The sequence below is a fragment of the Gouania willdenowi genome, chromosome 4 (genome assembly GCF_900634775.1).
Source record: "Gouania willdenowi chromosome 4, fGouWil2.1, whole genome shotgun sequence".
Lineage (NCBI taxonomy): Eukaryota > Metazoa > Chordata > Actinopteri > Blenniiformes > Gobiesocidae > Gouania > Gouania willdenowi.
In genome coordinates, this window is record NC_041047.1 from 25240209 (window position 1) to 25255469 (window position 15261).

Sequence of the window (15261 nt, forward strand, 5' to 3'; positions counted from 1 at the left end):
AAAATGTAATGCTTGGATAGTTCAAAGTTGTTTATCATTATTATTATTATTATTATTATTATTATTATTATTATTATTATTATACATTTTAAATAACATTATTTCATTTTATTTAAAAGCACCTTTCAGGCCACCCAAGGAAACTTTACAATGAAAACAGAATGATAAAAACAGTGCAATACAATGAATGATACAAAAATAAAATAAAATTAAATTAAAAAAGAACATTGTAGGATAAATTATACAATGAGATGAAATATTGAATTACATGGAATATGCAGTTTGATAAAGATGGGTTTTGAGTTTAGATTTTTGGGTTTTGTTGTTGTTTTTTTGTTTTGTTTAAATTATCATGGTAATTTTGAAAACTTTAGATTTAACATTGTTTTTATTTTAGCGTCTGAAATGAAATGTTTATATATATACATGTGGTTGAGTTGACAATAAAGAGCTTGAATCTTGAATGTATCTTGCATAGAAATCATTGTGTTTTATACACTACTCTAGCTTGTAAACAAAGTAGGATTCATTCATTCAATCATTCATTCATTCATCCATTCATTCATTTAACTGTACCTGTCTTACAGATTTGACATTGTAAAACAAAAAACACTTTTTCCACCAAAAAAAGGCGATCAAATCAGATTTATTGCATAATCAATTATTTATTTAATTGCAATAACAAAACATGCATTGCTATCATAAAAACATTGCACTTCATGTAATGTTGACCTTCGGCAGCATGTGCTGAAAAAGCAAAATAATAATAATAATAATAATAATAATAATAATAATAATAATAATAATAATAATAATAATAATAATAATAATAATAATAATAATTAATGTTATCAAAGTGTTGTATGTGGCAAGTGTAAACTTGACTCTTTGTATACTGCTACAAAATGGTATGTATCTGCTTCAAAATCTAATGTAAACCATGATTTTGGCTGTGGATGAGGTAAATAGGTTCAATTAGCAGCTAAACAAAGGAAAACTGTTCCTTTACCAAAATAGTGAGTACCCTGATGAATGTTGGTTGAGTTATAAATGAGCACAAACCCCGAAGCAGAAACGAAGCACAAACTAACCCCGAAACACAAATGAAGCTCAAACGAACCCCCGAAGCACAAACAAACCTCAAAGCACAAACGAAGCACAAAGCAGAGATGAACCCTGAAGCCGAAACAAAGCACAAACAAACCCTGAAGCAGAATTAAACCCCAAAAGAAGAGAAAAATATATAGAAACAAAAAAAAAGAACACAAATCTCCATAACATTGGGCCCAAGGTGTACAGGAGACAGACAATCTCACTCATATTCATGTAACATTTAATTATTTTTTATTTTTATTTTATTTTTTACTTTATCCCTCTTATTTTAGAACAGGAAACCCACAACATCCCACATGACATGACAGGTGAAGTTTGGGGAAAGTCTAGTTTGAAGATTCTGGCTTTGTGATGCAACATAAGATGGTTGGTTGAACATTTGTTAGGAGTAAAAAAAAAAAAAAATCATAATTCAATCCAGTTTTGTATCAAGTGTTCCACAACAACAGCTTCAAAACCTCACGGATTTAAAACGAATGGTCTGGAAAATAAATCAGTTGTGTTGTGTGATGCAGTCAGTCGTCCACAGGGAGGTGCTGTTGGTCCACTTACAATAATCGGTATTTCTATATTTTCATTAGGGGTGCAAAGAGTAAATGTCTGGATGAATGGTTAATGATGAAGAGGCACATCTGATCGGTTTGTTTTCATTTTGGTTTAACTTAATATCAAGGCTTAATTCAAGCATTTCAACTTCAAAAAACTCACATTGTTCTACAATGTAGGATCCCCCAGTGACTCATTCAGCAGCAGATTAAACATCTTACAAAATTGTTAAATTAAATTGGGCTTTTTGCCTTTATTGGTCATATATATATATATATATATATATATATATATATATATATGTTGGTACACATGCATTGAAATTTGTCCTCTGCATTTTAACCCATCCCTGGGGAGCAGTCAATCAAAATATAAATTAAGTTTCACCATCAATCAAGCATTTTGTTGAATTTTCTAGCCACCCAAGCGAGACATGTTTTATTATACAAAGCCACACAAAGATGAAATATCTACTGCAGGTGTCTTTGAAGCTAAATATCACAGCATGATAAGGACGTGTCTTGACAGGTAAGATTGTTTTCTGAGGCAAATGGCTTCCACACAATGCCATACAGAGGGACGATCATTAAGAATTAAACTGGGCTTTAAGCCTTTATTCGTCATGTATGTATGTTGTGTAACCCATCCCTGGGGAGCAGTCGGCAGCCATTTTGCGGCGCCTGGGGACCTGTTCGGGACTTGCTCAACATCCCGGGTGAGGCTTGAACCGGGATGTTGAGTTGTTGGATTACAAGGCCAGCGTCCATAACCACTAGGCCACCAAGTGCACCATGTGCACATGTTTACAGAGCGAATAAAAAAGGGGGGAAAAACCTGTAGTGAAAAATTTAAAAAGCCCCAAACAAAAAATGTTTCAGTAATATGTTAAGTTTAATTTATTCAGACAACTGTTCCTTAGGAAATCCACTTTGATCTCCTGACATATTTCAAAAGACAACAGCCAGTCTTTGTCAGAGGCGTCTGCTGATCGCTTTGATGTTTTCTTTGAAGTTACCTTGACTTCTGCGTAATAATTTTCAGCAAGATTCATTTTGTCTTTGTTGTCTTCAAATTTCCTTTGAAATTTCCTTGACTTCCACGTAAACATTAACACATTATTCGGAAACTTCACAAAAAGAATCTTGCTGTAAGCGGAAGTCAAGGAAACTTCAAAAGAAACATCAAAGCGATCACCAGATGCCTCGGACGAAGACTGGCAGTTGTCAGTCGAAACATGTCAGGAGCTCAAAGTGGATTTCCTGAGGAATAGTTGTCTGAATAAATAAAACCTTAACATTTTATTCAAAAAGAAGACAAAAAGAGTCTTGCTGGAATTAAAATATTTCAGGTAGGATAATGTATGGCTTTGTGACTTATTATCAGGGCTTTATGAACACATTAATCAATGTATTCTTATGTAATAGATATGTTTCTTAATCTCTCCATGGAAATAACAGATTAAAGCTACTTTTAATGTGATGCAAAATAAGAATACTAACTCAACTTTAGTAATTGAAAAAGTGCCATATTCATTTTGTTATGTTTTCTCAAACAACAGCATATATTGTTTTTTCATTATCTGTGGGAAAACCAACACCGATGTAGACCGATATTCCATTTTATGGCTAAAATCAGCCAATAATATCGGTGAGCCGAAAATATTGCACATCTTTAGTTTTAACAAAGCAAATACGTAAACGTGCTCATAATGTCAGACGAATAGAGGGCTGTAATTATGTTGTGAGCAGAGGTCATCATAGCCTGAAACACATGAGTATCATTACAATCAGTAGAAGTAAAAGCTCAATTAAATAGTACTCAAAGATCAAATCTTGCACAAATGGAACTTAATGTATTTCAGACAAAGGCATCTGTATGAAATAAAAGATAGAAAGAATAATTTAAAAAATAATATAAAATAACACCAATAACTTCAATTTAAAATATATATTTAAAAAAAAAAAAAAAAAAAGGCTGAATTAACCTGCATTCAATTATCTGGTTGGTTGGCTATGATGTGATGCGTTTGATTGTAGTCTCACAATATCCGCTGATTATTTTAAAACAATAAAATATGTAATTTACTCAGTAATGGTTGGGTGTGGAAATGTAACAAATTACTTTACTTCTTTTAAAACGTAAGTACAAGTAAAATGACTGATTTAGAAATATAATGAAAAAAAGTTCAAGTATTTGTAAATACAACTAAATTACAGTAACGTGAGTACTTGTAATCCGTTACTTTCACTTGTCTGCTAAAAACAAATGTCATCTAATTTCTTTCCTATCTATTGGTTACCTTGTTAGGCTTCCTAATCAAAGAAAATATAGGTTTTTAATATTTTTAGTGTTGGCGTCTGAGCCTTTGTTGTGTTTTTTTTTTTTTTTTTTTTTCAAATGGTAAAATGTGGGAAAGCTTGATATTAAATATATTTTAATAACTGTTAACTACATATGTGTAGAACTATACATCGAATACATGGTTCTCTAGTTTAGGGATAAATTATAATTGAGAATTTCTATAGAATTTTCTTGGTAATTACAATTACAAAGTAAATTGTCTAAAGTCAATTACAACTTAATTACGATCACTACAGCAACAAATTTTTAAAATTACAATTATTATTACGCCATAATTATATTATCCATTATACGATAACAATTATAATTGACCCCAACCCTGGTACCAGTACCAGTATTAGACAATAAAGGTTGGGAAGAACTGGCCTACATCACATCATCTTCTTCGTCCAGTCATGATTGTCATATTTCCCACAGCACTTGAACGTGTCGGCTCTGTGCAGACTCGAGACAGCCGCAGAACATCGGTGTCAGCTCGCAGCGTCCCCGGACTGGAAGGTGCTGACTCCCCGCTACTATCTGCTCTGGACCGCCTGCAAAACACAGCCAGGAGCGGCCCAGGTGCATCACTGCTGTCACTCCCTGAGAACCATTACTTTAACTGTGCAGCCGTCGGCTCAATGGTAAAGTTACATCATTGCGCTGGGCTGGTGTACTGTTAGCATAGCCGCGCTAGCCGCTACTATGGTGTTTACCAGTGTAATGTAGCAACGAGCTAACTTTAGCTTGCGTGTGTTAGGGTTCAACTGGGGACCAATCTATTTGTTGACTGACTTCTGATGGTTCAACGTGAAACGTTGATAAATATTTCTCGAAATTAGTTTGTTTTTATTGTTCAGCCATTAGGTTTAGATTAACTTAAGCAACGCCGATGCTTCATCTTTGCCATGTATGATGCTTGCTCATCTGGAAATGTTGGGTTTTTCCCATCACCATTTTCATTATAATTCTATATTTTGTTGAGTGCTATGAGATGACCTATTGTTGTATTTGGTGGTATATAATTGAAGTTGATTTGAATATTAAGTGGTTTAAAAGCTTCATCCCGTGTGAATGAGTCCGAAATACAGACACTGACTGAAACAATTTCTAATATAATAAGATTTCTGATTAGGACTTTTCTTTAAGCTGTATATTTTTGCTATATTTATTTATATTTCATTGTAGTTATTGTTGGATTGCTAGCAAACACTTATTTAATGTACGATGCTTATGAAGACTGGTGACCTTTCTTTAACCATTGACGCAGTCGGAAGCCTGTCACCAGTTACATTGTTGACCATTTGAAGCAGAGCACCGCTAACCTGTCACAGACTAAACCCTTTGGTCACTGCTGTGTAGTTGTGATTGAAACCTAAAATGAGGCTGTGGATGAACGTTGTGTGATGTTTTACAGCTCCGTGTCAGCGGTCAGATGGAGACACCGGGGAGAACAGCAACCGCTCCGGACGCCCTAGACTTCACCGTGGACAACGTAGAGAAGGTGAGTGTCTTCAGTTCTTGTCCGTGGTCCATCAGCTCCGATGTATGGAACACAAATGTGGATTTGTCTCTTTCTTTCGCTATTTTTTGTATTTGTTTATTAACCTAATCTTTACATAACTGATCTACAGAAGCGTATTGCATTCACTTGGGGAAAAAAAAAAATAATAATAATTTTTTTCTGAATAGTTAATTTTTTGGTTTTGTTTTTCAGGCTGTTTTTTCATGTTTTTTGTACTAATGTTTTTCTTCTGTTTTTTGGAGTAATTTTTTTCTGTTTTTCCGATTTTTTAAATTTTCATTTTTGCTGAGCTTCGACGGCATTTGAAACAACGGATGCATTTATTCCTTTATGGCTGTAGCTCTTGATACGAAAACGTATCAATAGACTGTCATTCTATGCATACGCAGCGCCTCTCATTGGCCAGTTTAGGTCATGTGATAGGTGCGCCACGTCACTTAAAGTTCCATCAGTTTTATTTTAGCTCATATTATTTTCAGCTAATCCCGCTAACCCTTTTATTTTATCCCTAACCCTAACCCAGGAAATACCCTAAAATGTTTTTTTTCTTCGTAAATGTATTATTAAAGGTGGAATTTTTAAATATGTTAAAATGAAAAAAAAAAAAGAAGAAAAAAAAAAAAAATATATATATATATATATATATATATATATATATATATATAATCCAAAGTGGGATTCAAAGCCACGTCAGCGGAAGGAAGAATTCTTGAATCAGACGCATAGATCACGCAGCCGTCCTGACACGGTGAAAATACAGGCACATTTTGCTTATGAAGAAAAGGTCCGGAAAACGTACCCATGGTCCCGGGGGCTATTATTGATATGTTTCTGTATCAACAGACACTTCCTTCATTTATTGTGAGCAAACGTTTCTCCAGGATCAGTTGGACAGATATGGCATGTTCCATAGATATAAAATGATGCCTTTGAAGTGCATTCAGGCTGGCTACATGGTATTTCAGTATATGATCAGGAGACTGAAGAACCTTCATAGTTGTAGTCTGGGTTTCCTCCGTGGAGAAAAAATTACTTAGGAAAACAGAAAGAAAATTACTTTGAAAAAAAATTGCATGAAAAACAGAAAAAAAATAGTCAGAAAAACAGAAAAAAATTAACCAAAAAACAAACAAACAAACAAAAAAATATTCAGAAAAAGCTGTTGTTTTTTTGGTTTTTAAAGTGAATGCAAAATGCCTCCGAATTGATCAGCTGAGTGAGTTCTAAAATAATTCAAGAGCATGTTGACATGTCTGTAATTTGTTTCATATCTGTCTGCATTTTCCTTTGGATACATTTGTCTGTGTGTATTTTTGTGAGTATATGGCACTGCTGGCTGCTAGGTCACTAGGATGAGTGTCCCTGCTGGAGGCATGCTGGGTGATGAAACAATAGAAATGATGGAGAGGGCCTGAGAAAGGTGCTTTTACTGAGGCACAGTCATGATGTGATGAGATTGATTTGAGGCTGTGGGAGGACGGGAAGAAGGGGTGGTTGCCCATGACTGTGTCTGTAAAGAGAGAAGAGGCAGTAGGAGGGGGTCGATGTTATGACACAAATGATTACAAGCAGATTTAAAGGAGAAAGGCACATTGTTGTGGGAGGGAGGATGGGCTTGATTTCAAGATTTCTGACATTGTAGAAGAAGAGGTTGAGCAATTATGGGATTGTAATTAAATAGTGACAAAGCACGCCCTATAATTGGACAGCTTTGTGACTTGGTGCTTCTCTCATTCAGTGTTTCACACCCTGAAGTCCTTTATCAACTGACTCAACCAGTAACACTTGAACTAAAGGTGGAACGTATATACAAAATATGAATTATATTTTTACCATTTATACTGTGCAATTAAATCCTACACATGCAAGATCTTTGGGTTTGACAATACATCAGGTTGTATTTGTATTCAAATGTGTACATATTCATTATTGGGACCATAATATTCCAAGTATGTTAAGGTTTCATTTATTTAGGCAACTGTTACTGAGGAAATCCACTTTGATCTCCTGACTTGTTTTGACTGTAGACTGCCAGTTTTCGTCAGAGGTGTCTGCTGGTCGCTTTGATGTTTTCTTTATAGTTTCCTTGACTTCCGTGTAGTAATTCCAGCAAGTTTATTTTTGTCTTCTTTTTGAATAGTATGTTAAGGTTTCATTTTTTCAGACAACTGTTACTGAGGAAATCCACTTTGATCTCCTGACATGTTTCGACTATAACTGCCAGTCTTTGTCAGAGGTGTCTGGTGATCGCTTTGATGTTTCCTTTAAATTAAACCATAACATGCTATTCAAAAAGTGGACAAAAATAATCTTGCTGGAATCATGATTTGAAAAGTTTATTGGGTATTTAATAGATTTTATTCGGCTTTAAGAGCCTTGCATGCAACTATTTTTTCATCCTTTTTTTCTAAATGCACATTTTCAAGCTCAGCACAAACTGAAAAGTAGCAAAAGGAGGTAAAATCAATGTGCTTAATGTGTTGTGACTTTTAATGTCTGTTAGGCTGTTTGTTCAGCAGTATAACCTCATTTAGCATTATGCTTAGGCACGCATTAGATACGATTGCGATAATGGGAGCTGCGATATGATTATCAATGCATTATTAGATTTTTCTCACCATGACCACTTTTATGAAATAAATGGCTTTGATGCAGGAGTCAAATTCACCTTTTTTTTTTAACCTTTTTCTTTTAAACAAGCAGAGGGTATTTGTAAATGGTTCAGTTGTAACTGCATGGCAAAGTGCCAAAGTACAAATTTACAATACAATGACCAACTACAAAACAAAAAGAGCAGCTGTTTCTATTAATATGATATATATAATTAACTTTGTATGTATGTGTGTGTATATATATATATATATATATATATATATATATATATATAAATAAGCAAGCAGCTCAACCATAGATTTTTTTTTAAAGGGGACATGTTATTGAATTTTTCACCCATCTCCATTTGTTCTAAGAACCCCAACAACACAGTATTTGAGGTTTACTTTGTTTTCTGGAGTTTTAGCCTCTGAAAAGTAACTTTCTGACCAATTCTAAAACCGGGCTGTTTGAGTGGGCGTGTCTATAGACGCAGACTCCACAAAACAGTTGATCACTAGCGACTTTCTTTTGCTATTCATGCACTCTTGTTATTGTTTTCAGCCAAAAAATTGCCCAGTACAGTAAAACACATGGCTATTTAAGCGGCTATTGTGGTTGTAAGTCAGAATAACACTGTTTGATGATGTGTATGAGCCGTGTAGCAACAGCAGCTTCAACAGCAAAAGCAGCTTCTTCAAACACTTACCGGAGCTGCTACTTTGCTTTATTGTCATCATTTCATGTAGAGATTACAGGAATAGTCCATTCAAGGTGATAGTCCACTGTTTTGTCTGAACAGCTGCTTTGTATTGTCACAAACAGTGTTGCCAGATTCGTGGTTCGTGTTTGAACTGTTTTTATTGGAATGGGCGGGTTCTAAGATGTAATTTGGCTGAAAATTGTCAATCTGATCTGGCAACACTGATTCCCATTTTCACTTGTGATGTCACAAATGTAGAAATATTGAAACGGAGCAATTTTCATTGTGTTTTAAAGGGGCCATATCATGGTTTTAAATCCTTCCTTTTTACATATAAATCATACAGTTGTGGTCTATATAAAGCGGAACTGCAATGCTTAGGTCTGAATTCCTCATTATTATAGCTCCACAGGCCCCTTTTCTACCCCTTTTCTGATGTGCTTCTGAGAGCAACTCGTTTTGGTGCGGTCTCGTTAAATGCAAATGAGACACTGCATACCCCGCCCCCTCTTCAGGTGACACTCTGTTCAACTCCACCCTGCTCGGCCATTTTTGTAGTTTGATAGAAGAGATACGGCTATGGAGCGGCGCATAAACTTTTTATTCAGAGGTTATTTACAAAATGTCAACAACGGAAGACTTGTCCATCCAGCCTTACATGTTCGAGCCAGAGTCGGACCCGGCGGAGCGAGATGAAAATGAAGATCATGAACCTGCAGAACCCTAACAAGTGAGCTAACACAAGCACCGAGCTAACGCTAGCGCCAAGCTAACGTCACGAAATGCATTTTAATAGTCTTTTCAAAGACAAAAACGGCAAAATGAAATGACTAATGAAAACTTTAGACTTAAATTAAATCACGTAGGCCATATCATCAAGGATCTAAAACGAGCCCACAACGCTAACATATGAAGTCTGAAGATGGTGCAACTGCTAATGCTAACAAAACAATGACAGAGACGTCTTATCATTACACTTTTTAGCGTTATTTACAGCTTTCCGAGGTGCTCTGTTCGTCGTCTCCAAAGATAGAAGGAATTGACCCCTCAATCAGACAAAGTCTTTCGGCAAATCCTTCTTTATACTGGCGAAGCGCTCATCCTTGAAGTGCTTTGCGCACACAAAAATGACCTTACCCACAGATGTGGGTACATTTCTGTAAAAAATAAAACTCAACCAGGCACTTCGAAAAGGTTCTGATGCTGGGAAACGGTGTAATGAAGCGTGTGGGTTACTACATCCAACAACCAAACATTTTGACTTATCCTCTCGTAACTTCGACATCGTTGAGCTTGGACTACAAAATAAAAGTGAGAAATAAAAATGGCGGATTGCTTGAAGTGTTGGACCTGGAGTTGATGTTGATGGCAGTTCCGCTGCAAATACTGTGATGTAATAGTTCATAAAACGTAATAGAGAATAGAAAAATCGAAACAGATTGAAAAATATGAGCTAAACAGAATATAAAGATATCTACGGAGCACCTGAAGAGACTAATTTGATTTTTTCTGTACTTCTAAGCACTCTAAATATACAACAAAATGCATTTAAGGGCTAAAAAAGTGGATTTAGCATGATATGTCGCCTTTAAGACTTACACTGACCACAAACAAATGACTGGATGGTTTTATTTCACATTTTGTGTGCTGGTGGACACAGAAGTTACCTCATGTGATTTAAAAAAAAAAAACTGCAAAAGTAGATTTTTCATAATATGTCCCCTTTAAAATATCCATTACCATTCCTTCTACAGTAGTCTCCCACCACTAACTATGACCCGTTTTTCAACAAACAGTGAAGGCAGCAATGAAAAGTCACCTTGCAATGGTAATAGTTATAAAAATAGATCATGTATCATTTCATACCCATCCATGCAAAGGCAATAACTGCAGCTGCTGAAAGAGTGACAATAAACATAGATTAGGAACACTGCCCTATCTTTTCAGTAGGTCAGGAATTGTGTTGTTTTCGTATATTGTGGGGCAGATGAGAGTTCCTGGTCCAGTGTGAGTGTCCAATATAACCCTCTTTATGCGCAATCTCTTCAATGAAACAAAGTACAATGTTTTCACTGTCTTTCAGTATAATGAATGGCCTCGTATACGGCTTCATGTAGCCATCTATTTATAGATGGCTATTATATCATGAGGAACAAGATTGTACTGAAAATTCCCTTTTTATTAAAAAAAAAAACAGTTTTTTTTACTTCATTTCTTTCATTTTTATAAACCATACTTTCTATGAGAAAAAAGGCGCAGCAGATCAGCAGCGTGCTTAAAGGCACTCTCATAAGGTCTGTTCTCTATAAGAAACATTCAAAAACTAGAGACTTATAGTCTTTTGTGACTCTGCCAACTGAACTATATGACATAAGAAAGGTCTATTTTCAATTTATCTTGTCGGGGTTGAATGTTCCTAACAAAAGAAAAGTGAAATTCGAAACAAATCTTTCATCTTGCTGCATGACATATCAAAGAAAACCAAGGAACATCAAAATCTATCAACTATTATACAGGGTGTGTTCAGTAGTTTTTATAGTCAGAGAATATTCTGGGTCACTTCAAAGAATATCATTAGTTTAAAGTACAAGACTGTTCATATTGCTTTCAGAAATCCATCATGTTCCCGTGCGTGTGGTATTTTCACTTTTTACATTGAACGGGTTATAATACCATGTCCATCGACCTGATTTCTGCAGTGGTGCGAGGGAAGCATTTATTTATTTATTTTTCCTCTCTGTGCTGGGATTTCATTGCTATTGGCAACGTGAACTTTTTCACCTTTTGTCTTGACTCAAAACTGTCATCAACCACACACACACACACACACACACACACACATGCACACATGCATTCACACTGAAACGGACAACATACATTCACAATCTATCATTCTTTGTTCTCATTAGCCATCATGCCTCTGCACAGTGTCACGATGGGACTAACTAGTATTACTATAGCTTAGTGAAATTGTATTTATTTATTTGTTCATTGGATCCCCATTAGCTTCCACTGTGGTGGTTGCTAGTCTTGGTAAAAAATGTTGGTAAAATATGATTTTTAAAGCATTTTTGGATATTCAATTCAAATCAACTTTATTTGTATAGCGCAATTTACAACAAAGTCATCTCAATGCACTTATCAAAATATAAAATTCATAATAAGAAAGAAAAAACCCAACAAGATCCACATGAACAAGCATTTAGCGACAGTGGGAAGAAACTACTCCCTTTTAACAGGAAGAAATCTCCAGCAGAACCAGGCTCAGAGGTGGCAGCCATCTGCCTCGACTAGTTGGGGTTAGTGGACAGAACGACCATCAGAACAGGATAGAGAGATAGAACATCAGAGTGTCCCAGACTAGTTGAACCACAGATCAGGAACTGCCATCATCAGCTTCACGACACCTGAAACAGAGCAGAGAGAGAAGGGTGAGGAGAAGGCACTGACTGCAGAAAAACATGATACAGTATTATCAAGTCAGCCTGGCTTGGCCTTGGGTCTCACTCCCAGTGGCCTAGTCAATACTTATTGTAAAGTTGACAAATCTATTTCCATTTATTGATAAGCTAACAGCGACTCCAAGGTCTGTAAATGATTCAGTCCTGTTTATGCGGACTGTAAATCATAACAGCGACATCAGAATTTGAATCTCTTCCTGTTTATTTGAAACCTAACAGCGACTCCAAGGACTGTAAAATGCAACCGTTTACGGATGAGCCCATGTCCGCTCTAGCAGTTAAGTTAATGCTATTATACGGTATACGCTTCAGCATATAAGTAGGTTTTGAGTTTAGCCTTAAAGGTGGAGAGAGTAGCAGCCTCCCATACTGAGACTGGAAGCTGGATCCAAAGGCGAGGGGCCTGATAGCTGAAAGCTCTTCCTCCTGTTCTACTTCTAGACACGTTAGGAACTTTGTAAATAGTTGGTATTAGGACATTGGTGACTAAGTTGGAGTTTGAAGCAAGTCGAGTATTTTACAAGTGGATATGAATATGATGGGAGTATTTGATTTTATCTTGAAATAATCTCGGTTGGCCTGTCAAAATAATAATTTTTAAATATTAATAAATTACAGTGTGAAGGTCATCATACAGCAAGACTTATTTTAGGAAACAATCAGTCATGTTCATTTTTAGCATCTTTTAATTAAAAAATGGTACTTGGCTTTAAGTAGACGCTGGTAATTTGTCTGACTTTAATGGTGAGTGTTAAATGGGGTATACATTAATATGATTTGATACATGTTGGGAGCAGATGATGAGGCTGTCTGACGGAGTTATATTTTTTCCTTCTTCAATCCCACCTCTCAATGGAAAGCACTCCACAGAAGATTAATAACCTTTGACAGTTTTTGCCAGAAGCCTGCTATTCTCAGGTGAAGGCAGGCAGTATAGACAGTTTCCCACAATCTGGATTTACAATCGGCTGCCTCAGTGCAAGGTTATGGTTAGGAGACTATATGTTTTTCTCAGCTGGGATCTTTTAAATTGAAAAAACATTTTTTTTTATACAGCCCCGCAAGCAGGTCAGAAAATGGGTGGATGGAAATTTTATACAGGCTGGTTTTAAGTAGTGGCCAACTGGTATTTTATTATGTCATCTTATCTTTTTTAATAGATTTTTTCAGTTTTTGAAAAGGGCTGTGCAAATTAATGTTAATTAATAGATTGTAAATTAGAAGTGGATTGTTGTATTTTTTGGAGATGCAATTAAAAGATTTATGTTGAGATGTGTCATATGACTTTAAGGAAAACTCTGGTGTTTTTCTGGGAAAACGTAAAAGCAGAGAAACGAACGGATTGTTTTGCGCCCTGTGCTTTGATAATGAGCTTCACAAAGGAGCCAGACATGCTGGCATACAGCTCTGGTTAAAAAAGACTGGAATGGGAAAGGTCTGCAATCACAGTGGACCTGCAGTAATGATCAGCTGCAGCTTTGAACTGCGATATCACAGCCTTGTTAACGGAGAAGACGGTGCAGAGCCAAGTACAGCCCCGGCCTCCTGTCCTGCATATGCCTTTCTCAAAGAGAAGGAATAATAATAATGATACAGAGGAGGATGGAATCACACCCTCACAAAGACCTTTTATATTATTCGTTATGTTTTTATCTAGAACAAGCTGATAAAAAAAACAAAAAAACCCTCATGAATAATATTTTGTTTTTGTTTTTTTTATCAAAATGTCCTTGGTTGGAAATTAAACACACACAGAATCGAGTCAAAGCAGCCAACGCTGTGATTTCCCGCTCCACTAATATGAAGCTAAAGCTCAATTTCCTCTCTTAAGAAATATTTCCTGATTTCCACAGCAACCAGCTTGTTAGCGGAGAACCAGTCATGTTCACAGCCTTAAACAGGCAGTGGAAACAGAAATGTTTCAAGGATGGCAGGGATAACAAGAACACCACCAAAGGCTAGGCTTCCTTTTTTTTTTCAGCCTGTTGCTTTTCAGAGGTTTTTTTTTGTAATTGTTCATCTAGAAATACACGTGATTTAAAGAAAGAAAGGACTTATGAACGCTGATGGATATGATAACATATGAGATCTGAAGAAGCGCGTTGCATCAGTATTAGATAAATTATGTGTAACTCTGGGGGGGAAAGAGTCAAGACTCTCATACCACTCATTAGTATAATTGGGGTTATATGCAGTATATAACTCTATAGATAGAGATGGGCAATGTAATCTGCAGATATTTGCCATAATATATATAATCGATCAACATTGGTATCAGTTTTTTCACAGTAAAAAAAAAAAAAAAGGCCGTTCTGCCTCAAGCATTGTGCTCGTGAATTTCCTTTATTTATGGTGTCAGTGCTATTTAGTAGTCAAATAGAAAATTGTTTGAGTTTCAGCCACAACTTTTCTGCACAGGTCATTTCCAGTCAAAACTAGAAGTACCGACACGGTAGGGGTGTTGAAAAAAATCGATTAGGCAATATACCGCGATATTACGTGGCGCGAATCTCGTATCGATTCTAAATCCATCCATATTGATTTTTTTTTTATTTAAAAAAAAATAAAACGATAGTCTTTTTTTTTTTTTTTAAAACCTTTATTTAACCAGGAAAGTATTTTCCACTGCAGGAGACATTATAACTGCACAAAGAAGTGCTGAAACCTGGGCATGTTGACCAGCTTGTGTTTTTTCAAAAAAATCTAAAAAGAAAGTACTAACTTTCTGCATTTATTTGTTGTTTTAGTCATATACCTCAGTTAAGTTGCACTAAAGTCAAAGTTGGTTTAAAAGCCACAGGCAGATTGTATTTTAGTTTTTTTATTTTAAGTTGTTAGCACATGGCATGTTAACGCCAATGTTTTGAGTGTAAAATTTGCCAATAAAATATATTTCATACATAATGTTCTCATGAAGGTGTACACCTTTACAGATTAGTTGTTTCTTAAGTTCAATTCAATTTCAATTCAACTTTATTTGT

The 15261-nt window shown here is 35.7% G+C and overlaps 1 protein-coding gene across 3 annotated transcripts in view; it reads left to right on the forward strand.

Moving 5' to 3' along the window:
• Positions 1 to 4441: 4441 nt before the first annotated feature.
• The window catches only part of ipo13b (importin 13b), a 38341-nt gene continuing 27521 nt past the window's right edge, over positions 4442 to 15261 (forward strand). For 2 of the 3 annotated variants that reach the window (XR_003673878.1, XM_028444325.1), the window contains exons 1-2: positions 4442 to 4643; positions 5417 to 5503. Coding sequence is in view for 2 of the 3 variants with exons in the window: in XM_028444325.1 (XP_028300126.1) it covers positions 4641 to 4643; positions 5417 to 5503 (90 nt within the window). In the remaining variant the exon portion in view is untranslated. The remainder of the gene's footprint in view (positions 4644 to 5416; positions 5504 to 15261) is intronic. The other variant, XM_028444326.1, reaches the window with a different exon arrangement.